General features: G+C 39.6%; 1 protein-coding gene across 9 annotated transcripts in view; it reads left to right on the top strand.

Annotated features, from left to right (window-relative positions):
- Positions 1–27,814, top strand: part of SYTL5 (synaptotagmin like 5) — a 212,820-nt gene that overhangs the window by 180,415 nt on the left and 4,591 nt on the right. For 7 of the 9 annotated variants that reach the window (XM_019747829.2, XM_074323685.1, XM_074323684.1 and 4 more), the window contains exons 10-18: positions 2,141–2,233; positions 3,120–3,185; positions 7,485–7,663; positions 9,451–9,550; positions 11,132–11,293; positions 19,451–19,559; positions 21,877–22,012; positions 24,728–24,936; positions 25,999–26,143. In XM_019747829.2, coding sequence (XP_019603388.2) covers positions 2,141–2,233; positions 3,120–3,185; positions 7,485–7,663; positions 9,451–9,550; positions 11,132–11,293; positions 19,451–19,559; positions 21,877–22,012; positions 24,728–24,936; positions 25,999–26,141 — 1,197 coding nt within the window. In that variant the 3' untranslated portion in view covers positions 26,142–26,143. The remainder of the gene's footprint in view (positions 1–2,140; positions 2,234–3,119; positions 3,186–7,484; positions 7,664–9,450; positions 9,551–11,131; positions 11,294–19,450; positions 19,560–21,876; positions 22,013–24,727; positions 24,937–25,998; positions 26,144–27,814) is intronic. The other 2 variants (XM_019747832.2, XM_019747833.2) reach the window with 1 other exon arrangement.

Here is a 27,814-nt window from a genome sequence, read left to right on the forward strand (position 1 = left end):
TGAAATGAAAATTAACATCATGAATATTAAACATCTACTGGATTAGCAGCAATGAAAAATATGTGGCATACCAACTGTTGGGAGGCAAGGATATGAAACAAAGGGAGCTCTCATACATTGCTGGTTAGACTGTAAATTGGTAGGACTACTTCTGAAAGTGTGACATTATCTTAAAAATAATATAGATGAGCACATTAAGATGTGCATGCCCTATGACTTGGCAATTCCTCTCACTTGTATATACCCAAGGGAAACTTGTGTTTCTGTGCACCCAGGTACACATTCAAGAATATTCATTGCAGCTTTGTTCATAATAGAAAAAAACCTGGAAACAACGCAGATATTCAGCAAGAGAAGAATGGCTAAAGAGTGGGATATCAAACAATTAAATACTAAATAAAAATGAACAAACTACAACAACATGCAACAATGTGGATGACTCATAAGACTATAATATTGAGACAAAAAGTCAAGCCACAGAGGATTATATAACAATTCCACTTATATAAAGTTCAAAAACAGGCAAAGAAAATCATTGTTTAGTGATGCATTCCTAGGTAATAAAACTATAAGAAAAGCAAGGATGTGATTACCATAACAGTTAAGATATTATTTCAAATGGAGGAGAAAGGGCTTGTGATGAGGACAGGACACAAAGGGAGCTTCTGCTTGATCACTTTATATTGTTATACTGTACATTTATGTTTTATGTACTTTTACGTATTTTATAGTAAAAAGATAAACAAAAGCACAGAATTACATATATAAAATCTCAATTTATAAAGCTATGGTTAAAAGAAATTCTTATTTACAACTACTCAGATTTGTGTGTAGGTAACTTTATATGATTTTTCACATAAACAAGAAAGTAATGTATTATGTATAGCAGGATGCAAAATATTAATTTAACCTGGGGTGAGAGGAGAGAGAAAATAGGAGAAGCAAAAAGGAAAGGGGTCCATAAAAACAAACAAACAATATGCATGATATAATCCATTTGTGTGTGTGAGTGTGTGTGTGTGTGTGTGTGTTTGTGTGTGTGTGTGTACCATCCATACCATAAAATACTGAAATTTGGTCATTAATGCGTTACTGGGAGGTCTAAGTTTAATTTATACTCGTATGTATCTATCTATATTGCTTAAAATTTTTTACTATAAAAATGTATTGCTTGGGGTGGGGATGAGAGAGAAGGTGAGGGGATTAGAAAGCACAATCAGTAACCACAAGATTGCCACGGGGATATGAAAGACAGTTTGGGAAATATAATCAATAATGTTGTAAAGATTTTGTGGGGTGTCAGATGAGAACGTGTATTATTAGAGAGACCACTTCATGGACGGTGTAGGTGCCTTCAGTGTACACCTGAAGCTGAAGCTGAATAATACTGAATGTCAACTATAATTTAATATATATATATAGTCACAGGCTGTGGAGTACAGCATAGGAAATAGAGTCAGTGGAATTGTAACAGCTATATACAGTGTCAGAGGGGTAGTAGATTGGGGGAGGGGGTTATCACTTTGGGAGGGTATAAATGTCTAACTATTACATTGTTTTTTACACCTGAAACTAATAAAAAAATAAATGTATTGCTTAAATAACCACAATTTAAAAAGTCATTTTATTGTGAAGGAGGAAAAAAAGTGGGAGAAGAAAAAGAATCTGGAAATTTGGACAAGAATTCAGTGTCTAAAATAGTTCATTTTTATTTGAGAGATTTTTGAAATATAGCTCCCCATCTTGACAGTACACACACACACACACACACACACACACACACACACAGATGTATGCATGCGCAGACCCAATCTTTTTTAATTAAAAAAGTACCAAATACATTGCCGAAAGTAAATCTTAGAGATCAGGGAGGTAGGAATTGAACACCCAGGTCTGTGTGCTTCTAAATTTTGTGTTCTTTCCATAAAATAAGCACCACTAGAATGGAGACCCCACTCCTCTGATGCTGTAATTCAGGTTGAATGGAGATAAAAGAGAAGAACCTAGGAACAGGGTGATTTATAGATATTTGTATCTGATTTTTTAGGTATTTAAAAAAGAAAGTGGTTTATGAAGCGAAAAGACTTTCTAGGAAAGAAATAAACCAAACCACTGTGGGTTTTTTTTCCTCCTTCCTTAGGACTTCTTGGAAGAAACCGAAGAAGGCATTGATGACTTAGTGTCCTCCCGTTTTTCTGCAAACACCCACAGTCTGACAAGTGGCCTGTCAACCGTAAGCAGTTTTCTAACACACACTGGAAGTTTCTTCTTGCTCTTGTTGATTTGCTGTACCTTTGCAAAGGGGATAGGAATGTTCTTTGGACAATGTGTGATAGTGAGTTAAAAATCATTATAGTCTCCTGCTTACCCCTTTGCCCACAGAGAATTTTCAGTCTAATGTTGCGTGGACTTTTCCTAAGGCTCCTGATTTCTTCCCTCTCTTTCCATGGTCCTCACCCAGCTTTTAAAACCTCTTCACTCCCCAGTTGAGACTCTTATCAGCTCAAGCCTATAAATTATCTCAACTCTCTGCTGATATATTTCCCTGCTCCCATTCTCTCAACTCCCCAGTTGTCCTCCACTCTGCTGCCAAGTTGTTTTCCTAAAACACATACCCAAGCAGGCTTCTCTCCTACTCAAACACCATCCATAGCTTCACACTGCCAACAAAATAAAGTCCCTTTTTACTTTAGTGTTCAATGCTTTCCTTGAGGTACCGTGTTTCCCCAAAAAATAAGACCTAGCCAGATAACCAGCTCTAATGCGTCTTTTGGAACAAAAATTAATATAAGACCTGGTCTTATTTTACTATAATATAAGACTGGGTTTTATATAATATGATATAATACCGGATCTTATTTTACTGTGATATAAGACTGGGTCTTATAATAATATAATATAATTAATATAATATAATACTGGGTCTTATATTAATTTTTGCTCCAAAAGACGCATTAGTGCTGATTGTCCAGCTGGTCTTATTTTTGGGGAAACACAGTAGGATTTAGGAGCCCCTGTTTCCTTATACCCATCTATGTACCTGTAAGTCTTCTTCTCTGATGTCTGACTGTTGCTCTAATACCTTTTTTCCTTTTGACCTTTGGGCAACTTTCCTAAAGAATTCTAAAACAGGCTCTGACAGGAAGTGGACCTACCTAAATGTTCCTGATGCTGACTCAGACACTGTGAGTTTTCAATCTTTTCTTTTCCTTCTTTCCAATGATACTTCATGAATTTCATGGTGTGGGAAATCTGATTAGGTGGGCAAGTTTTCCAGCATTTGTCTTTTTCTGACTTGTGTACAGTTAACAAAGGTTCTCTTTTAAAAGGTAAATAATATTATCAAAATGTAAGTTTTCCCAAGAAAAAACATCCATTAAACATTAGAATCTGAGTACCAGTCAAAAGACACATGGTCCAAAATTATATACCACTAACCAGACACCTTTAGAATAAATATCTCTATTTTAAATCACAGCATTGGCTTGGTTAAGAGCATCAAATTTGATTTTAGTAAAATTGCCTTAACTACCTAAATGTCTCCAAGCTTCAATATTTGTGGGTTCTTAAATTTTCTTCTGTCTATAAGGGACCCCCTGCTTACAGAGGATCTTCTTTGAATAGTGGCTACAGAGGGATATGTTGTAGACACAAGTTAGCGATATGAGGAGGTAGTGAAGTATGGTGGGGAGATCCTCAGTCTGAAAATCGGGAGATCTTGCTGTATAATATGTGATCAAACAATACAGTGCATATTTAAATAAAAAAAATTATTACAGTAAAAGACTCATTGCCATTAATCCCCTACAAAACACTCCCCCTTGCTTAGAACACACTTATCCCATTGTTCTTATCCCACTTTCTGAAGCAGTTCTGGAAGTCCTCTTTTGTGAGTGTCTTTAGTTGCACTGTTGTGGCTGCCTCGATATCCTGAATCATTTTGACTTTCGGGAAGATCCAGAAGTCACAGTGCCAGACCTGGTAAATAAGGTCGATGAGGACACACTGTAATGTTTTTATTTAACAGAAATTGCCATGTACCAGAAGGGATGTGTGACATGGAGCATTGTTATGATGGAGGATGATTTACGGCACATTTTAAAACACCCTTTCTCTCAACCGTAGCTCACACCCGACTGATTGCACCGAACAAGTTGAAATTTGTCACACTCTCTTACTAAGGTTTGATGCACCGCTTCCCATATTGAAGATCCCTGCCTTTCTGTTGCATGGCACTCGGCAGCAGCATTCACTGTATTTTACGATCACAACAGAAAGGCTCCGTGTCACACATCACTTCTGGTTCAGCAATTTCTGTCAAATAAAAACATTACAGTGTGTCTTCATCCACCTTATTCAATGGATCTGGCACCGTGCGACTTCTAGCTCTTCCCCAAAGTCAAAATGACCATGAAAGGTAAACGTTTTGAATGGATTCAGGGCATTGAGGCAGCCACGATAGCGCAACTAAAGACACTCATGAAAGAGGACTTCCAGAACTGCTTCAGAAAGTGGCAAGAATGATGGGATAAGTGTGTTTGAAGCAAGTGACTAGTATTTTGAGGGGGATTAATGGCAATGTGTCTTGTACTATAATAATTTTTTTGTTTAAACATTCATTGTATTGTTTGATCACACCTCATATATCTTGGCACTGCCAACAATTTCTGTGAGCCAGAGTTTTCTCATATGTAACATAAGGAGGTTGGCGCTTATTCTTGAAGCCCTTAAAACTCAAAGCATGGTTCATGGACCAACAACATTGCATTACCTGGAACAGAGACTCTAAAACTTTGTCAGTTCAGAGAGCCCCTAGTATCTCAGTGATACTTTCATAGCACTCCTAGGCCAAAAGTAATACCTGACTAGTCCATTTATTAAGTACTTAGGTCAAAAAGCTTAAACACTGGTAACCTAACAACGCAGCAGCCATTTGAAAAAATAATACACATAAAATGAAAGAAAAATAATGTTTTTATTCCATTCTTAAATGGTCCTGAATACTTACTAATGGGATTTGTGTGTCTTTTGGACACTGCATGAATTGTGAAATCTTGGGATCTGATTGAACAGTACCATTTTAATTTCTTGTTCTACATTGATTTTTTTGCAGCACTTGCTTTTTGTCACAGTAACTGCCAAAAACTCAGCTTCACACAGTTTCATTAAGAAGAATAAAGAGTGATTTAATGTTGACACTGGGAACTACTGTTAGTCATTTGTAGAGTGCCTGATAGATGTCGCTTGTTTCCCTTGAAATATTAAAATATCTGGTGCCCCTGTGAGTTTGTTGTGGTGCTGCGGGATGCCTCAACACAAGTTTGGAAACTGTGGCCCTAGTAGTTTATTAGAAAAGCAGAATCTCGGACCTCATTTTAATAAGATCCACAGGTGATTTATATGCAATTAAAATTTGAAAAGCACTGATCAAAGCCACCCGCTGTCATGACAATTCTGTTGTTTTATTTTAGGAATAGGAAAGACAAATTAGGTCAGTCACTGACTCTCTTTAAGTTATAATTTCCAAGTACAGTCCTCCCTCAGTATCCATGGGATGCAGAACCCGTGGATACCAAGGGCCAACTATAATTATGACATCTTTGGTTGGCTCTTGCCCTTGACTTAAGCTTAGAAGAGATACTAGCCACATCACCCACATCTTTTTTTATTTTTATTTTTTTATTTTTTTTTTTTATTTTTTTATTTTTTTATTTTTATTAAATTTATTGAGGTGACAATTGTTAGTAAAATTACATAGATTTCAGGTGTACAATTCTGTATTACATCATCTATAAATCCCGTTGTGTGTTCATCACCCAGAGTCAGTTCTCCTTCCATCACCATATATTCGATCCCCCTTACCCTCATCTCCCACCCCCCACCCCCCATCACCCACATCTTGTTCTGTGATCAGGCTCTACTCTGAGCAATTAGAGGAATGTAATGGCTTTTGTTTTATACACACACACACACACACACACACACACACACACACGAGGTCGGACAATTAAGTTTGCGAACTCATCCTAGAAAAAGTGCAACATACCTTATTATTGAATATCACCACAGTCACCTTCAAAGTACTCCCCTTTGGAAAGCTGTACACCAACACCAGCACCTAGTCCACCCTTCAGAACAATTTTGGAACTCTTTTTCTGGAATGGCCATCAGAGCTGTCGTCGTATTACCCTTGATGTCCTAAATATCATAAAAATGTCTTCCTTTCAAAATTTCCTTTATCTTCGGGTAAAGAAAGAAGCCACTGGGGGCCTGATCAGGTGAGTAGGGAGGGTGTTCAATACAGTTATTTGTTTACTGGCTAAAAACTCCCTCACAGACAGTGCCGTGTGAGCTGGTGCATTGTTGTGATGCAAGAGCCATGAATCGTTGACGAAAAGTTCAGGTCATCTTACTTTTTCACGCAGCCTTTTCAGCACTTCCAAAGAGTAAACTTGGTTCACTGTTTGTCCAATTGGTACAAATTCATAATGAATAATTCCTCTAATATAAAAAAAGGTTGCAACATTGTTGCAACGAGTTAGGGAAATTAATTGTCAGACCTTGTATAAACTCTCTTTGCTCTCACCATCGTCTTTACTTCCCAGTTGTTCACAGACAGAACTTTTTGAACTACTGGGTCACTCATGAAAGCCTTCCAGGTGGTCTTTTGTGACAGTCCTGTTGCTAAGATACAGAGTTTCTGCTTCTGGCACTAAAGGATAATTTTGTTATATTTAAAACTTGCTTCTTGTCATTAGTGACTCATCAGAAACTTCATTCATTCTGGTAGATTTGGACTTGTTTTACATTTTTATTTTAGTATTTGGTTTATTATTTTCTTGTTTAGTGTTCTATTTTGCGGGTTGCTATTTTACAGAGGTTTATGAAGCTGTGGTCTTACACTACCCAGGTGGCCACACAGTTGCTCAAGGGACTCGCAGCAGCTAGGAGTGCCCTTGTTAAAGCTGCAGTTAGGGCTTCCAAGAGACTGATGGGATGCTCTCTGTGGGTGCCTGAGAAGTTTTTGGCTCCTGCTAGCACAGCATATGAGATGAGCTTTTCTTTGTTTTGACCAATGCATTCTAGACCTTGAAGTAGACTGACCTTGAGTCTACCAGTGAAAAAGGAGAAAGCTACAGGAACAGGGACAGGAGAGGGGTTTAGAAATGCCTCATTGACCTCTGTGCTCATTAGAAGAAGTGAATCAACGAAAGGTATTCACTATCCCAAAAGGGCAATGCTTTCCCCCTCAGCAAGTTTCCTGTATTCCTTAATAATGGTCCTAGATCTTGTTCTTTCTCCATCTTGGATTTTATACAGCATAAGAAAAGCAAGCAAAACAAGTGATCTTTGCTTTCTAACTTCTCCCTAGACTTCCCTGCTGATTATAAAGAACAGGAATTGTAATTGAATGAAGGGGGGTGGCTACTGTGAAGAGTTCATTAGAAAATGCTGGACACCTCTTTTCATCTTGTTTATTCCAGACCAGCCTTAATAGCATGATGAGCGTTTACAGTGAAACAGGAGACTATGGCAACGTGAAGGTCAGTGGTGAAATCCTTCTGCACATCAGCTACTGCTACAAAACTGGTGGGCTCTACATTTTTATCAAGAATTGCAGAAATCTGGCCATAGGAGATGAAAAGAAACAGAGGACAGATGCGTAAGCACATAGTATATTCCTCAGATTATTTCACTCACTGAATTTTTTTTGTCCGTGTGTGTGTTTCTTTTTCAGAAGATTCTTAGCATTCCTCTTGATTCAGAGCCTTTTCTGAAGGCTGATTGTCACTTTCTTCCTATGCCACCCTTCTAAATAGTCTCTGAAGTACATGTATAATGGTTGTGTGTGTGGTTACCTGATTTTTAAGAAGCTATTCCTCAACATGATTTAGGACTGACATATTTGTAGTTTAACAGAGTCAGTTCTTTGAGATACAACGCTGACACGATGGCACACCCCAGGATGATTAAGAGTTGATTTTTGTTCTGAGTAACACTCCAAAGAAAGTTGCCAAGCTGTTCGCCCAATTGAGCAACTCAAAATGGCAATTATGAAACTCTCAGGATTCCTGGGATCAGCCTGGGAGGGCAGGTGTGGATCATGGCACGTTGGAGGGGAGCTGGATATAAAGATGTATCAGGAGTTCCGAGGACCACTGGCAGGTTTGAAGACTCACTAGGAGGACTCACAGGACTCTACACGTAGCCATAATCAGCAAAGGGAAGAGGCATATGTGAGGAAGTTCTGAAGAATCCAGGCTTAAGCTTCCAGTGTTCCTCCAAGTGGAGTCACACAGGATGCACTTAATTCTTCTAACAACAGGCTATGATAGTACTTGTGAAATGTTGTCTGCCAGGAAAGCCATGTAGAGACTCAGCTGGTCACATACCAAAATTCCAGTCTCCCAGAAAGAAAGCAGATGTTTAGTACATGCTGTATTGTTTTTACAAATAGTTTAGTTGCGGTGACCCACTTATATCTGTTCTGGGAATGATGAGAATCCTCCTGAAATCCAAGTTCCAAGATGCCAGCCAAGGACCAACTTTGTAAGTAGGCATTTCTAAGGCTAGCAGTCTCAGACCTGCTATGTGACCCCTTTTCATCATACTAGATGACCTAGGTTCAATGAACTCAGCAAAGAAAGGATTCTGAGTACAGATTGGTCCATATACTTCCTCAGCTAAATACCACAGGGCTTCAGGACCAATGTAATTATTTCGACTAGCATGGAAAGGGGTCATCTAAAGCCCCAGTAGATGTGCTTCAGGACTCTGGTAGCATTTTGTACATCTTATACGTTTCTGAGTCTGCCATGATGCCCCTGCTCCAAGAGGCTCCTGGGATAGTTCAGGGCAAGGTGTTGGTAGATTTGCTATTGTGACTTAGGTTTTTATTTTCTATTTCTTCTTTTTCACCATTTTTCTTCATTCACCCCTTAGCATTGACTCCTCTCATCCAGAAGTCCTAACATCTGAATGGAAAGGAATATAACCCCATAATATTTTGTGAGACTATTGATCATAATAATAGATCATGTTTATTAAGTAGTATAATGTCATCTCTTTGTATGTATTAAGTGATTTAGTCCTCACAATGCCATAAGCTAGATACTGTTATTATCCCAGTTTTATAGATGAGGAAACTGAGGCACACAGAGGTTAAGTAAGTTCTTGAGTTCACCAAAACTAGTGAGGCATGGAGTGATTTAAACCCAGTTGGTTTGACTCCAGAGCCCACACTCTTTACCATTACACTTGACTGCCTCTCTCTTCTTGAAGGCCGAGAGTGATTTTTAAAGTGTTCTCTTATGTAGACTATATTCTCTGGTTCTCTCTCTTATATTTACTGGCCTATTCCCCTTACCTATTTTGTTTACTGAAGTCCCTGAGAATTTCTTGCAAAGTAAATGTTTCCCAATAATTAATTTAGTCTTTTTTCACCAACAGTTATGTCAAGTCATACCTTCTTCCTGACAAGTCTAGAAACAATAAACGTAAGACGAAAATCAGAACAGGCACTAATCCAGAATTCAATGAAACACTAAAGGTAAATAAATAGTCTGTTATAGCAACTGAAATGATACTGTTCACAACCTCATTGGTTTAGAAGTAACTAACTACAGGGAATTTGCATGTCAAGGCTTATGTGTGTTTTAGAAAAGTAGAATTTGAATAAATTACTGTAATGCTCTTGGCTTTCCTAACAGTTTTTGGAAAAGGAAAAATGTAAACCACTCTTACTATGTTTATTTCTCTGCTGCTGCTGAAGTTACACCTTAAGTAGAGATGATCCAGCAAAATTACATCTGAAGTGGTACATCTTGTAAAAAAAATGCATTTTGCCCTTGGGAAAACTGTGATTTTTGTAGTTCCCCTTAAAGGAAGTTTGTTACTTTTGACACTGACTTTTCAGGTCACTTTGTACACTCATTGTTTTGCTAACACAGCAGGAATATGTGTGTTTCTTGTTAGGGTTTCAGAATTTGGCTAAATTTAGGCATGTGGTTAATGCACAGTGGAGATACCCGGTTAGAGAAATATCAGAGAAAGTGGCTTAGATAAGATAACCCAGACCCCAATCCTAGAACAATTACTTTTCCCCACGGGCTTCCATATAACAATCCCTTCTCACACCCTGGACCAGTCTGTCCTGGCAAAGATCTGGGGAGACTGAAATGCAGAAGTTATTGGAAATTGCAGGGACATTTATGGACTTTATGCCCGGAGTGATGGAGTCAGTCCACCATGGCAGGAAGTTTGTGAGTGGGGACATATGTCCGTGGGTCATGTGTGGAAGCAGGAGCCAGTATCAAGACAGATCAAAATGAGAATGAATGAATACAGACGGAGGGTGAATCCAGTGGCCATAGCAGGACAGCAAAGATGAGCCCACACAGAATAGATAAACAGTGACATGTCAAATTCAGGAAGCAGTAGCCAAGGTTAATTATGCCAGGACAGGTAAAAACAAATCTAAGATCCGGAATCCGTTAGTCTACAGCTTGTCCCCTGCGGGAGCTGCACAGAACAAAAGGAAATTTGCGAGTGTGTGACATGGGGCCCTGGATGACGTTCCGCTGGAAAAGGAAAAGCTACCCGAGCAATATTTTCTTTTTGCTTAATCTACGTGTATATCTATTCACCCCTGCATTTAGGCTGGCTTTTATGAAGTTTGGTATTTGCAAGTGTCTCACTGCCAGTACACTTCTGAATTTGAGAGTTCTCATTATGAATAAAATAAGACAAAGAAGTTGGAGAATAGACAGAATAAACCTTGACCTTACAAAGTAGATGGTTAAAAAATAATTAGGCAAATGAAAAACAGGTAAAACTAGAAAGGAAATAAGCTTCATCTCCCTAACATTTTTTATCCACTGTCTGAAGTTTACCAACCTGCCAACCGTAAATAATTTGTCGATACATCTTTCAGTGCTAGGTCTAACACAAAATGAGTTCATAGAATAGAATCTCAGTTGTAGCAGAAATGAAAAATGAAGTGGTTTTTGGTGTTTGCTTTGTTCATATCGCTAGCATCTGATCTGAAGGATGACGGAAGTAAATGTCAGTCTGTCATAGAATTGGGCAGAACCCTCCATGTGGAATGTGATGTTGTCAATCTCATTTGTAGTATACCATCAGCCATACCCAACTGGAAACAAGGACTCTGCAGCTCTCAGTCTGGCATTATGATCGATTTGGACATAACAGCTTCCTTGGGGAGGTGGAGATTCCTTTCGACTCATGGAACTTTGAAAATCCAAGTGATGAGTGGTTTGTGCTTCAGCCCAAGGTAGGAAATGCTTCCAGATTTGTCATACAGTTATGCAGTGAGTCAAGTTATGAGCCATATTGATGTTACAGGCCTAAAGAATCTGAAGACTTCAAATTATCATGTGATAATCTGAAAGATTAGTGCAGCTAATGTTGGAATAATGTAATAAATGTAAATCTATTCTTTTGGAAATCTTTCTTCAGTACAGACTGTATAATGCAAACCGCATAATCAGATGTATTATTAATTTGACTTACTAAAAATGTATTCATCACTTGAAGGTTTCCATGGATAAACAAAAGGAATACATTACATGATCCTATTAGAAAGAGAAAGCATTCATTTTCACATAGGTGAAAACAAATGCATAGGGCAAGATCAGTCTCAAAATATTTTCTCCTCATTCTCCACGATTCAGACAAGCTGGAGTAGTCTTACTTTGGCTCACATGAGAACGTGACCAGCAGCTAAAGCATCTGGTTTCCTACATTCCTACCTTTGAGATTCATAACCTGGGTCTTGAGTTACAGTCATAAAAAATCTCAAAGCTGGTTCTAGAAATCGACAATCTAGTATGTTCTAAACTAGAGCCAAGAGTACCTTGGATTCACTCGATGCAGCTGGATTCTGTCTTTCTACGTGTGCAGTGACTTTTTAAGTCAAGAGTGAGGTGAGTAAAGTTCACATTTCCATAACCAAACATTGTTCTTTATATAGAGAGGCAGAAACAAACAAACCATGATGGTAATGATAGTAGACTCAAATCAGACTTCCTGGGTTCAATCCTGGCAGCTTCACAACTGTCTGTGTGACCTTGGGCAAAGTCCTTAACTTCCTAGGCCTTGGTGTCTCATTTGTGATACAATAATTGGACGTAGCTTATAGGAATGCTGTGAGGCTTGAATTTGATCCTGTGTAATGCTCACAGTATTGGGTCAGGCACATTGTAAGCTCTCAGTAAATTTTATGTAATATTTATGTTACATTGCAGTCCTTTACTGCCATTGAGAGAAACCCCAGCTCATACTGGTCAGAAAAGTAAAGGAAATTATTGGCCAGTGATTATAAAGCATGACTTGATCCAGATGCTCAGATCTTATCAAGGCCCTGGAATCTCCTGGTCTCTTATCTCTGTATTAGCTTCATTTTCCAACGTCATACAGTATTGACCTCCCTCACTAGCTTCAGGTATGTTTCTCTTGGACACTATAGTAGCTGCAAGCCTCTCATCCTTGCAGTACACTGTCCAGGAGAGGAGAGAGTTCTTCTTCACCCAATAGTTCAACCGATGCCCTGGGCCTGCTTCTCCCAATTTAGGATGGGATTATTTGCCCATCTTGAGTTTATCACTGTGACTAGAGAGGTGAGCTACATTGGCTGGCTTAAGGCAATCAAGACATACTCTGATTCTGAAAGTGGTATTGCTCTCAAGGAAATCCAGGTACAGTAGTACTAAAAGAATGGTGAGTGGATGCTAGACAGGGAAAAACAAAGGTTGGATATCAACAATAATAAACATTTTTCATGATCAATAGCAGCATTGTTCACATGTAATGGATACAACAACCATTGTGAGCTAAGTATCATTATCCCCATTTTCTATGAGGAGACTGAGACTCAAGTTAAATACAGCTTTCTGGTGGAGTTTTATAACTGTTGACCTCAAACATGGTATAAGTAACTCATGGGAAATCTTTGGAAGGTATAATTGGGCTGTGGGTAAAATTGACAATAAAATATAATTAAAATCCTTAAACATAAAATAACTACAAGCCTTTGACTAACGTAAGTGTGATACAGATACAAAGTACAATAAGAACAACAAATAAGTTCTCAATACAATAACATTCCCCTAACATTAATTATGAGAAATATTTGGTCATTACAGCACTATATCTCTTGGAATTGAATGAAAAGTCTCACCATAAAGGGTAGCATTTAATATGACTTAACCATCTCCCTTCTTTTTGTGCATAATGGGTGAGCATCACGGAATCATAGTTAGATGGAGGACAACTAACATGTATCTTAGTACATGAGATGAACTTGTCTGTCATAAATTTAATATAAAAGCACACTGGGGCTCTTTGGAGGGTTTCCAGTCAGTTTCCTGGAAATGGTTGAAGGATTTGTGCTGGCATGGTACCTAAGCTCTCCCAGGCCTCTCCCAGGCATCCTGTGTGCTTAGGGTCCAACACCATTCCAAAGTAATCACCTTCACATTGCCATTGAGTGATTCCACTGTCATAAGGGAGAAGCATGTCTCTGAGCCTGCTCAAGGTTCTGGTTGGGTTTAATGTCTGTAGAACTCAGTTGGTCCTCTGCCAGATGACCTTGGATTCCTTTCACCACGTCTGTTGCCTCCAGCAGCCTCCACCTGAGACTCTCTTTAGAAGAGTGTCCTCAGGCTACTGTAACTTTTTCCCACATGGGCAGAGCCAGAAGTTCCTCGGAGCTTAGCATTCCTTGCCACAAGACACCACTTAGCCAGCACCTGGTTCTGAAAGCCCAGTTCCCTTACTAAGCGTGGGAAACACTCCCAGGCCTTATACTCCAGAGATGCCCAGCCAGGTCAGGCTGCACCCTTGCTCGGCTTCCTCCCCTCTCCCAACCTGTTTCCCCCACTGGTCTATCCTGGGAGTACTTCCTCTAGTAAGTCACTTGCGTAAGAATCCTCACCTCAGAGTCAGCTTCTGGGGAACCCAACACAAATTAGTGTCTCTAATCCTTGTCATCTTTCTCTGCAAGCTTCCTGACACACACAGAGGAAAGGCTGCAGGCTCGGACTTCCTTAGCTACCATGCCTTCCAAAAATTGGGGGACCCATGCCAAAGCCTGCTCTGTACGCTGCCACCCACTTCATGAGTGATTTATCTGCAGGCTGAGCTGGGGTTGATTATCAGCAGTGTCACTTCATTCTCAGTCTCCTGCGTCAGTCATTTCAGTGCAGGAGTCACTTCAGCAGCAGCAGCTATAGTATGAGCAGTTCCGGGGCCCTGATGTTTCTTAAAGATCAGCCAGCTGAGGAAGTGAAGTGTGAGCTACAGGGACCAATTTCCTTAATAATAGATGATCAGAATTAATAGTCCTCAAGCATTAAGAAATACTGATATCTTTCCGTAGTGGGAGTACTGGAAAGATCTGTTTCCTTAGTGCTTATTGACTGTATTACTGAAAGTGCCTCCACACCTCCCTTTGTTTTTGCTAGATCTTACAGCACTAGGCTGGTCAGGAAGCTGGGGCAGGCAGAGAAAGAACGCAAGATGCTAAATGTACTGTAAAGTAGTTTCACGGAACAACTTGCATGTTATTGCATAACATGGGATTGCTTAGTAGCTATAACTCATTATCTTTCTGAAAGGCATGTTCAGTATTTCGACCAGAAGGGTTTGTTAGTATGAATCGCCTTTCGTGCATTCCCTGAAAGGTGCTATTATAAAAACAAGGACCTTTGAAAATCAACAGCAAGCTTAAATGTTTTTCCAAGGAAAACTTCTCTGTTCTGCCTTCCGGCAGAGAGTAAATGGAAGTGCCTGTGGAATTATTCCCTAGCTAAAAGGCTCTTTCTTTATTGGGCACTTCTGGCTGACTTTTGTATGTAAATTATTATCCCGTCTTAGACCTGTAAATGTACTGGGAACTCTGCTTCCGACTGTAATGGGAAGTACATCTCTCTGTCTCTCTTCAAAAAGCAGAAGCTAATGGGTGTTACCTGATTATGCCATACTCTGCTCCATCAGATACCCTCACCGGTTCTCTACTGCTTTGGGGTATGGTTTGAATAAATCCTAACCCTCACCCTGGCACTCGGTGCTCCCCGTATGGCCCAGCCTTCTGTAGCAGAAGCGGATGTCGGTGCTCTTCCCATGTCCCCATTTTCATGCATATGTTGCTGCCCTTCACTTTCATTCCCACAAGCCAGCACCTGCCAGTCTTGGTAGGAGAGATAGCCTCCGGCTGCTGGAGTGGGGTTGGTCTGTGGGCATGGAAAGCCAGAATCACCTGGGTATTTAAGTCTCCTGGGGGTTGAGGCCAGAAAGAGCAAAAACACTCTCATTCCCTTGCCTCTGACAAGGCCAGCTGTGAGCTGTGATCTCTCTTGTCTCCAGAGCTACCCTGTGGCACTGAGCAAAAGTTACTCTCCTTGAAACTGCCTGGTATCACAACCTTGTGAAGTCGCTGTTCACTTTGTGTTCCACTTCCCCACTTCCCATCCTAATAAAACACTATAACATAAATTCATGTCTTAGTGTCTTCTGGGGAACCCAGAGTAGACACCTAGTTTCCATCTTCCTTGCTACTACCTCCCTGTACACACACCTCTAACCATACCTGGCTTCCTACCACTTACATGCATTCATCACAGTCCCCACTGTATTTTGCTCAGACTGCTTTCTTAACTCAGACTAACCATCTTCCCACTCTATTTCATCTGGTATCTCTCCCATTCTTTAAGGACCAGACAAGGGCGACCTCTTTATTCCAATCTGGATTACTCTCTCTTCCCACAGTAGTTTCTTTGTACCTGAATTAGAGCAAGTGTCACTCTTTGTGTGACATTGAACGTGTGTAGTAGAAAACCAGAAGACTCCCAGAAATCAGGACCAATAGTCAATCAGTTAATAGAGAAAGTCACAGAAATCACACGCATGTACATACCTCAGTGCATTTCTTAAACATTTATTTTAACTCAAAACAAATAAATGTGCATTCATTTTCAAGTCTTCTAATGTAGGGACAGTTCATTTTTACTGAGTATGATTTCAATGATTAAAATCCTATATCTTCCTGACATAAATTCTACCCATAATGTGTTATCAACAGTTTCTAGTTTGAGTTTCTCTAAAGAGAAACAAGAATTTAAGAATAATTTCAATGTAAACCAAGTATAAAATCTTTCTAAATATTCATGATTTTTCCTGATTTTTGTATAGCTTCAAGCCCAAATATAAACCAATAGCAAATTTACTTTCAAATCTTTGGTTCCTCTAAAGTATTCAACTTAATTTTTGTAGTAACAGCTGTCTTTTTATACTCTTCAGTTTATGTGTATTAAATTATACAGTTAGAACCACAAAGATGCCTGGCATAAAGAACTTAGGAGACTAATGCAGCTGACTCTTGAGGAACATGCAGTTCAACTGACGGGAGCGGACATGCTCGGTGTTTGTAGTGAGGCTCCTGTTCTTCATTGGGAATGGAAAGAATTAATCTGATGAATCAGTTAAAGAAGAGCAGATTAATAGAGCTTCTACTGCATATATGTCTGCTGGATAAACTGAGACCTCATTGAAAGCAGAGTTTATGTCTGTCCCCACAGCAATTGTTAAAATGCCTTAAAAGCATTACTACAAGAAGCCATTCCAAATGTGTTGAATTAAATTGGATTGACTTGAATTCTGCTACTTTTTCTGAGCAGGAGTTGGTTGAATAATGTAACCTGGTGGTCTGCAAGGAGAGGATGCTGCCTTGGAATTTCCTTGCGAGAATACCCCAAATACCCCAAGACAAGAGATATGTGCAGGGTGCGAGATGACTCCCTCCTTTGACTTTCCTTTGTATGTGACCATGATGCTACAAAACTTCATGTTTGTTGTTTTCTACTTTCACAAGATTTGAGGACTGTATTTATATAAAGTCACCAGTATATTTTAATTTAAGCTAAAACCAATGGAATATTAATAAATCCCAATGCATATTTTGATCCCTATTAATACACTGTATATTAGTATGTTGTAACACCTGCACATATCACTTTTTCCTACCAACATATTTTCCTACCCAAAGATTTCATCCCAAAGCAAATAGAGCCTGCACCAGTTGTATAAAAAACTACCCTAAACTTGAGTGACTTTAAACAATAATTTATTACTATCACTCATCATTCTGTAGGGTAATGGGGCTCAGCTATGTGGTTCTCATCTAAGGTCTTTCATGTTGTTTCAGCCAAATGGTAGAGTGAGGCTGAAGTCCTCTGAAGGTTTGACTGGGCTGGTTGTTCAAGTTGGCTGTCGCACACTTGATGTTGGCTGCCAGCTGGGAACTCAGGCCTGCCAATTGCAGCACCTACATGTGCCTTGGGCCTCATATCATGGGTTCCCAGAGGAAGCGTCCCAAGAATATCCATTCCAGGAGAGAAAGTAGAAGTTGTGAATCTTAAGGCCTGGGCCCAGAAACTGGCACATTGTCACTGTGGCCATATTCTCCCAGTCAAAGCAATCACAGAGCTCACTCTGATGCAAAGAGAGAGGACAAACACCATACCTCCCATTGGCTACAGTGTCAAAAAAGTATTGACCTCTTTAATCTGCCATAATGTCCATTATAATTTTCCATATATGACGTTCACGTAAAATTTACTGAAACTTCAAAGAAGAAAAGTCCTTTTACTAGTTACTTGATCTAAAATAATCAGATTAAATATTAGATGGACAATCTTATTTTACCATCTAATCACATTTTTGCCCATGGTAACATGGTTGAATTACAGAAAATACTTAAAATGATTTTTCCATTCTTACTAATAAGTTTTACCACCACCAAGAAGAAAGAAAATCAAGCAAGGATTCCGTTTCTTTGTAATGGTGTCGGTCGTTTTTGCTGAGGCTTGTACAGCTTCTGACTTTGCTGTGAGTTTTTAGGTTTCTGAATTCTGTCAGTCTGCTTTCTCTCAGAGCAGTTCTCAACACTTGATTCAGTGCTCAAGAGTCAGATCCTTAAGGAAAAAACCCTGAGAAAGTATATTACTTTCTTTACCCTGTTTATGAAAAATTAAAGTTTAGTTAAGTCAATGGCAACTGGGAGACCTACAGAACAGAAGCTCTGGGTTCACATTTAATTTTTTTAGTTTAAACTTGATTTTTGAGATGATTGTAGATACACATGAAGTTATAATAAATAGTAGCCATTACCCAATTTCCCTCAGTGATAACATCTTGCAAAGCTATAGTGCAATATGACAGTGAAGATAGTGACCTTGATATAACCTACCAATTTTATTCAGATTTCCTCAGTTTTCATTTGTGTGTGTTTGTATATTTAGTTCTGTGCAATTTTATCACATGTGGAACTTTGTGTATCCACCATCACAGCCAAGTATAGAGCAGTTATATCACTACAAAGATCCCTCATGTTCTTTTATAACCACTCCCACTTCCCTCCTGCCTTTCCCATCCCTGACTCCTAGCAACCACTAGTCCATTCTCCATATCTATTATTTTGTCATTTTAACAATGTCGTGTAAATGGAATAGTATAGTATATATCCTTTTGAGACTGACTTTTTTTTTTTTTACTCAGCATAATTCTCTTAAGATTCATCCAAGCTGTTGCATGTATCAATAGTCATTCCCTTTTGTTGCTGAGTAGTAGTCCATGCTATGGCTATACCACAGTTTATTTAACCATTCACCTGTTGAAGGACATCTAGGTTGTGTTAGTTTTTTACTATCACAAATAAACATGATATGAATATTTCTGTACAGGTTTTTATGTGGACATAAACTTTCATTTCTCTAGGATAAATGCCCAAGGGTACAATTGCTAGATTGTATGCCAGTTGTATGTTTAGTCTTACAAGAAACTGCAAACTGTTTTCCAGAATGGCTATACCATTTTGTATTACTGCCGGCAATGTTTGAAGGAGCCAGTTTTTCCACGTTGAATTTTAATGATGTGAAAATTATCAATATAATTTTTTAATAATTGGTGACTGGCAACCCAATGTGAATCAAGCATTATTGTCTACTTTCCCCCTCTTGGTCATTCAGGAAAATCTTAAGACATCACGGACAGACAGGAAGAAGTATCTTATGAGGCTGTTTGCAGTGGCATCTGTATTCTTGCCTCATTCCCCAAACTGTGTGTGTGTTTGGTGATAGTACAGTCCTTGCTGCATCAGAGGCACTCAGTATCTATTTACTGACCATATGTGCTATATATCTCCCATCAAATTACTTTGATTCTAATGTTAAATGTTATATGCAAATGCTTTCATAGAGTTCTCCAGCCTCTCCCTTCTCATACCTAAGACATCTCTTAAACCAATAAGTGCTATCATAGTTGAATGGAAATGGGTTGTCACATTTAAGCCAAGTAAATATTGTACAAACATGGGCTGCAAAATAATAAAACAAGCGTTCTCACTTTTTCTTTTTACCTGTCTCCCCTTGGCTAGGTGGAATTTTCTGCTGACATTGGCCTTCAATACAAAGGAGAGCTGACAGTTGTTTTACGTTACATTCCCCCAGAGGAGAACCTGATGCTTCCACTAGGACAACTTCAAGGTAGAGTAAAAACCAATGACTTTGATCAAGGATATTCTGTTTCTAGAAGCTAGGGAATGGGGGTCAGGAATTGGTTGGACTATGTTACTTTCGCATTACACAGATGAAATCAGTCTAAAGGATTAGGTATCATTGTCTTTTGAGGAGAGTTCAGAAGTATATACGGTGGTACCTTGGTTTTTGAACATGTCCGTTGACGAACACTTTGGGTTATCAACACTGTAAACCCGGAAGTAAATGCTTCGGTTTTCAAACACGACTCAGAAGTCGAACATGTCATGTGGCTTCCGCTGAGTGCAAGACCCTGAGGCCTAGCTGTCGGCTGTTTTCGAACATTTCAGAACTCATGGATTATGTTAGAAAACCGAGGTACCACTGTACTATATATGTGGGATTATTACAAGGAAAGGACGAAATTCATACTTAGAAACTGGCTTAAATGGTGAGATTTGTTTCCTGGAAGTCCCGGAGATACAAGATCTTCCCCAGGGTGGAGTGGTGTATAGAGGGACACTCTATGGAGAGGGGAGGTGTAGATAGCTGCCTTATGGATTTATGACATTCATAGCTACACAGGGAGTTTTGAGGAAAAAGATGACCTAGAATACAGAATGTAAAGGAAAAATCAGAGGGAGTCAACTTTTCAATCCCTCTTGCCCTTCTCCTTCCATCAACTCCTAAAGGCTGTCTTCTCTGTCCTTCCATTCATGATCACCCTCTTCAGTGTGACCCTGTGCAAGTAACATTCTCTCTCTTGGCCTCGGTTTCTTCACTTCATAGGGATATTGTAAGGATTAAATAGGTTCATTCATGTAAAGTGTTTAAAACTGTACTAGATAATGGTAGTGGTAGTTTTTATTCATGTTTCAGCACATTTTGTCATAATAAAAGTGTAATGTGGGAAGAGATTTCTCTCACTCAAAAATGTAATTGTGCCTGGGCTATCATCTTTGGAGCTGGCCCTGCATGGAGTTGACAATTTAGAAGACTAACACATCAAAGAATGGAGTTACGGAATTTGCTCTTTTGGAGGCTTGATGCTTGTGTGTGGCTTTCATTGTAGCTATTTCCCAGTGAGAGCAGGAATGTGGCCCAGGAAGCTCTCAGGATCTTCCTTTATACCTTGTGAAAAGATATACCTTGTAGGGGAGTATTTAAATTTTAAAAATTATGTGGTCATTTTTTTCCAATAAACACACATGAAAGACCTACCTGGAAGGAATCTAATACGGTAAAAAACATTTAAATCAGTACATGGAAAGACATACAGTAATGTGAAGACCTGATTCAATTAGCAAATGAAATTAATCTTCACAATCTATGAAGTGATCCCCCTGATAAGTCCAGTGCCCATCTGGCACCCCACATAATCTTTACAACATTATTGATTATATTCCCCATACTGTGTTTCACATCCCCGTGGCTGTATTGTGACTACCTGTTTGTACCTTCTAATCCCTTCACCTCCCCCATCCCCACCCCCCTCCCATCTAGCAACCATCAGTTCTTTTTTCCTGTATCTCTGAGTCTATTTCTGTTTTGTTTGCTTATTTATTCTGTTCTTTAGATTCCATATATAAGTGAGATAATATGGCATTTGCCTTTCTCAGTCTGGCTTATTTCACTTAGCATAATATACTCTAGGTCCGTCCATGTCGTTGCAAATGGTAAGATTTCATCTTTTTTTATAGATTGTGTAGATGCCTGACCAATGCGCTGTGCACCTGAAGTTGAAGTAGAATAGTATTGAATGTCAACTGTAATTAAGTGTGTGTGTGTGTGTGTGTGTGTGTGTGTGTGTGTGTGTAGACAGAGACAGGATGTGGAGTACAGCATAGGGAATACAGTCAATGGTATTGTAACAGCTGTATATGATGTCAGAGGGGTAGTAGACTTGGGGGGTTATCACTTTGTGAGGGGTGTAAATATCTAATCATTATGTTGTTTTGCAAACCTGGATCTAATATAAAAAATAAAACTTAAAAACTGATTAAACGGGATCAAATATATGGTGATGGAAGGAGAACTGACTCTGGGTGGTGAGAACACAATGTGATGTATAGATGATGTAATACAGAATTGTACACCTGAAATCTATGTAACTTTACTAGCCATTATCACCCCCAATAAACTTTAATTTAAAAAAAAGAAAATTAAATAAATCTTTGTAGATTTTCTTTGTAAATTTTGAAATGGAACCTTTGATTAATCTCTCATCTCTCCTCTTCCCTCCTTTTCCACCACCTCCCTTTTCTTTTCCTCTCTCTCTCTCTCTCTTTCTTCCTCTTTTCCTTTTTCATTTTGATGGCTTATGCAGGAAAGAAGACCGTTAAAAGGGGAAAGAAGAAGGAGTCACCTATAATTTCTGGAGGAGTACTAGAAGTGTTCATCAAAGAGGCAAAGAATCTGACTGCTGTGAAGTCAGGAGGCACTTCCGATAGCTTTGTGAAGGGGTAACTTTTAGTTCATTTTAGATGACACTTAATGGGAGATGAAAGAATCTGCGATCCATGAGACAGGGGTGGCAATGAGGTTTCTATGCTCTTCCTATTTGACATGTACTAGGAAAGAGCTACCCTTGACTGCTGGCTCTTCCATCTAAAATAACATGAGTATAGAGGGAACTGCTTATTCTAGCCCTCAGCACTTCCAGCGTATTTCAGGATTTCCCATCACTCTCACCTTCAAGATGGGCAAATTTTCCTGTGCAATTCATTTCTTAAAGGAGGAGAAAGTATGATTTTTCTATGTGTAATGTACTTTTATTGGTGCTGACAGTATGCTACAACAAAAATATTGGATCCTTGGTGATTTGCTCTCTTGAGGGAAATAGTAAAAAAGTGGAGATGTCAGAGCATCCTCCCTGGAGAGTGCTTTGGGGAAGGTCTGGAACTCCCTGCTGGGAATTTGTGCCCACTTTGTTTCTTAAGGGAATACAGCCCTTGAAATGGACCTTCTTGCCCGTTCTAGACAACCCAACAACAAATATCTCTTGATTTCTATTTGAGATGTTTCTCCTATAATTAGAGGAACTAGAACAAGAAGGATATTTTTCATTGATTCAAGCAAATACATAAATGCACATGTACCAAGTACTAAGTGCTGCAGTTTTGAAACTAAGACGTGGTCCTTGCTCTCATGGAATGCCATAGAACACATGAAGCCAAACAAATTCCCATGAGGTTAACTCTTTGTGTCAGATGACAGTATTGTCCCTCTCCTCAATCCTTCTTTGAAAAGTGTAATTTCCCCTACAAGGAAATGAGTCAAGCCTTTACCCGCAGACATTGTTTGATAAGGCGAATAATAAAGAGAAGCAGATGTCTGGGGCTTCCCCACTGGTGAGTGTGTGTACCTGAATCCCGGTCCATCTGTCCTTCACGCTTTCTCACAGTAGTGAGATGCTTTATTTGGATCCTGCCATCGCAGTTTGCCTCACCAGCCCCACCATCCAGTCCAGGCCTCTTCCTGCTCACTGTCTGGTGAGATGAGGGGATGGCTCCTTGCCTATGGCTTCACTGTGGCCTTACAGAGGTGACTTAACATTTTCTGAAATAGTTTTCACTTTATTATGTTGAAAATTCATAAAGCAGCAATTATGAAGGACAGTATCTTTGTTCTATAACTTTTTAAATGGCCAGTAGCTTTCTAGTAAATTGTTTCCCTAGTGACACTTCTGCACTGAGCTGATTTTAAAGGGACCTCAGATTTTTTGAAGAGCACGAGAGCAAGAATAGACCCTCCTATAAAGTTTAATATTATAAAATGTATCAGTTAATATTAGCTCTGTCTGTGAGCCCGCATAGCAGTGGCTTAAAGAAAACAAAAGTTTGTGTGTTTTTTTCTCTTGCATGTAAACAAAAACTAAAGGTAAGGTATCTAGGGCAGGTATGGAAGCATCATGATGATCAGGGATCCAGGTTTCTTCATCTTGTTATGGTGTCCACTTCATGGGCCAAGATAGCTGTTCGAATTTTCAGCTATCCCATCCAAATCCATCTGGTAATATACTTCCCAGAAGTTTCATACAAAACTACTTCTTATATCCTATTGACCAGAACTTAGTCACATAACTATACTAGCTGCAAGGGGGGCTGGGGAAGGTAGTCTTTATTCTGGAAAATCTTGTTTCTAACTTTTTAAAAAAATGAGGATTTTTTTTAGAGAAGAATAAGGAGAAAATGAATATTGGGAGATAAGTAGTCTCTGCTTGATACATGAAATGAAATCTCAAGTGTTTTAATGTATCTTCTTTATTGTAAGGTCATTTGTTTTGCGGCATTTTTCACGTTTGGTTTGATGTAATAATTCCATACCCATATGTCTTCTTCCCTAAAGCCTGCTCCCTGATTCATCGGGTACCTAGAGCCTCAATCTCTACATGGTCAAAAATTGTTTTGACCATAGGAGACAAGTCCTGCCATACAGGCATTTTATTTGAGAAGAGATTCCAGGAAGCACCAGTGACAGTAGAGAAAAGGAGACAGGGAAAGGAGGGAAGCTGATAAAAATATGTTAATAGGCAGGTGACTACGGTGGGCAATTGGGGCTCAGTTCTACTGGGGAAGCAACAAAGAACTCTGTGGAATGTACCTTAGTATTGTCCCTTTAAGGGACAGGAAGCTATGGGACTCATCCATCAATTTCCAAAACTCGTTGGTTGAGGGTTGTTCCTAGGGACATTAAATCCCTAGTGATCCCAAGATTCCTTGCGCATAAGGTGAGTCAACTCACATCGCACCTGAGAAAATCCTTACCTGGGGAAGCCAAGAAACAGGTACTTGAGGTAGGAAACTGGCAGCATGCCAGGAACAGCTCATCCTGGCTTCAAGCCAACCTGGAGGTGGGCCAAAGATGATAGGAAGCAGGACATTAAATACATTAAATAATATCTACCGCAGGAGATATTTTCATTTCAAGATGAGGGAAGGACTAAAATAGGATTAGAAAAGAGAGTATAGATAGCTTACTGTTGCCCTACTTAAAAGAAATAATAAAACATCCCACGAAGTAAATCCATATTTAAGCATATAAGAACCTGGGAGAGAAAATCCAATACATATATCACACACACACACCAGGAATTATGGGAAATTGAAATGACTACTCAAGAATGTCATTTTCAGTCCACTGCCTCTCTGATGACTTGATTGCACTTTCTCCTGCAGCTACCTGCTCCCTGATGATAGCAAAGCCACCAAGCACAAAACTCTGGTAATAAAAAAGAGCGTTAACCCTCAGTGGAATCATACTTTCACGTTCAGTGGCCTGCATCCCCAGGATTTAAAGAATGTTTGCCTAGAACTTACCGTCTGGGACAAAGAGGCCTTTTCCAGCAACATCTTTCTGGGAGGAGTTCGTTTGAATTCTGGAAGCGGTGAGGGACTTGGGGACTCTGCAATGGTCTGTGACTGGGCATGGGGCAGGGGAGTGGTTCCTGCAAGTGTGATATGTAGTAGGTGTCAGCATAACTGACTCCTGAAATTTCCACAGATGCTCCATGCCTTTAGCTGAGGACTTACTCATTTTTTCAAAATAAAAATACTACTGCATAACTTTGTATCCCTCAGCTAAACGTTTGGGATGTATAATGTTTATATTCATTCTTTTCACAAAATATCATTTACACTTTAAGTGAATTCCAACTGCTTTCTTGGGACGTACTTCAGGTTTTGCTCAGGAGAGGATCACCAAGACGACACAGGCTTCTAGGGGAGAGGAGGACTTCCAGGACCAACTTGACTTCATCCTCTTCTCATTTCTGTCCAACATTTGCAGCCATTACTCACACTAGTTGAATTGAAAAGGAATAATTTTTTTCTGTAAAAAGTAGCATCGAATGTTGTTCAAACAGGTTATGGAAACAGACCACTGGTGCCAGAAGACAACTATAACAGAGAGAATGGGGAGGGAGGGGAATTATAGTGATGGAGCACATGCAACCCCCCAACAGTTTAGTCCAGACATAGGTGGTCTGTCTGCATTGTACCATGGTCAACATTTCTGTTGAGAAGGACCCCATCCCTATGATTCTCTACTTATTTATAGATTAAGGAGAGCCAAGAATGTATGTACCACTGAAGTGAAAACTCCCGAGGTCAGAGAAATGGCCTTGTCACAAAGGAACAGCCTCAGAGCCCAGTTCAGCCCATTCCTTTGTCATGTTAGCTCAGTCCAAATAAGCCAGCTGTCTGCTAAACTACCAAAGTGGGGAAGAAATAAACCTGTAGAGCCATCCTGATTATTTCTCATCATCTAGGCAGAAGAGAATAGTTAGGCTGCAAAAGATGTATTCCATTCTAACACCACTCACTGGATGTGAGAACAAACCAGTGAAGGGCTCTCTGGTCAGAAGGTCCCCTCAGAGGTCGATAGGTGTCTTCCAGAAGACCAAAGCATTTCATCTGTGAAGTACAATGCTCCCTTTTCCCTTCTTTAGGTATGAGTCATGGGAAGAACGTGGATTGGATGGACTCTCAGGGGGAAGAGCTACACCTTTGGCAGAAGATGGCCGACAATCCTGGGACTCCTGTAGAGGGTATACTCATGCTCCGTTCCAGCATGGGGAAGCGTCAGCTCTGAAGGTACCGTTCTCCAAAATGAGGCCTCCCAGAACTGTCTGGCTGCCATTTCCTACCAGTAGCATGCTTGGGACCTGGGTTTCCTCTTCCCTGCCATTCCTCACCTGAGGGCAGTGAGACATAAGGGGAGAGATACCAGGGTGATTAACATTTGGGGTCTTGCTGAGTGTCTACAAAAGCACGTATCTCTACATGTTCATGGGCCAGGGCCTTCTTGATTGGATGATAAAAAGTGTACCAAACTGTCCTGTTAACAAGCAAATTGTGCAATGATTCATAGGTTTTATACCATAAGGGAAATGGTACAAACTTATTTGACAGTACAATTGAGATTAGGAGTCCCCAAAGTTTTTCTAGTTATGAGTTAATTTAGTTTTCCTCAAATGGTTTGAGGGAAAAGGGGGGCACTCAGAATGTAGATCCCTTGAAGAGTAAGAAAGGGTACTGGCTACCCTTTCCTCACCCTGGGAATCCCCGTGATCTAAAGAAGTCATTGTAGGGATGCTTGCTGGGGCAAGGAGGTGGCCCTGTTATTGTAGCAATCTTGTGGCTTACCTAGGTAAGTTTTCAAGATGAACTGAAAAGTTTTTCTTTGGTGACTGTATAATTTATCATCTAAATCAGCCCATTTTTCAGAGTGAGAAGAGTTAACTCATTACACCAGAACAATAGATGTAAACCAGGATTGACCTGGAATATTGGGATGTAGGGTCACCCTAGTTACGACCTAGCTATTAGAGAGGTCCGTTATAAACATGTATTTTATAAAATGTTCTAAGTCATGAACTAAAAGGGAATAAGATATAACATACATTTTGAGCCCTACTTGTGTCGTGTCTACTGATACTCCATTGGTCAAAGGAAGACACATGGCCAAGCCCAAAATCAAGAGGCAGAGAAATACTCTCTGCTCACAGTGAAGCCATGGCAAGAGTGAGGATGCAAGAAGGGATGAAGAATCATGGCCAATAGTTCAATCTGCCATACCTTCTGTCACCTGGTCTTTCAGATGCTTTAGCTCCTGAACTTAGATGCAAAGATAGTTAAAGCTGAAAGCAGCCTCCAGACTTAGTTCCTCATTTTGTAAATTCCAAATCTGAACCCACTGAGCTGAAATGACTTGCCCAAGATCATATAGAAGTTGTGACTGTTTCTGGACTTCAATCCAGGGTGTGACTCCGAGGCCAGTGTTCTTTCCACTGCAGTCCTTGGAGTGATCAGGGTGGACGGGGGGACATAGATGAAGGGAGACGGAGTAAAGTCTGATTATTTGAGTATGAACATACCTGACCTGCTCTTCTTTTGGAGTCATCTTATAGCCCCTCAACTCATTTTTGTTTTATTTGAATTCATATAAAATCCTTAAAAGGATAGAAACTGAATTTCCGTAGTAGGAAAGCTAGAATCATCTTTGGGCTTCTTCTAGCTTATTATTTCGTATTCTAAATTTCTCCTTGAATTTGGAATACATTGTTAAGAATATATTTAGCATTATTCTTAGTAAGAGAATAAGCAACCCATTTTCAATATTATTTTTTAAAAATAGGCTATCTAATTCTAGAAAATGGAAGTTACTGGTCTAAGTGTAGCTTCCTACTTATGGCACATTTTTTAGAAACTCACACCCACATTCCTATGCTGCCCTTCTTAAAAACAGAACACAAAATATGTAAG

The sequence above is a fragment of the Rhinolophus sinicus genome, chromosome X (genome assembly GCF_036562045.2).
Source record: "Rhinolophus sinicus isolate RSC01 chromosome X, ASM3656204v1, whole genome shotgun sequence".
NCBI lineage: Eukaryota > Metazoa > Chordata > Mammalia > Chiroptera > Rhinolophidae > Rhinolophus > Rhinolophus sinicus.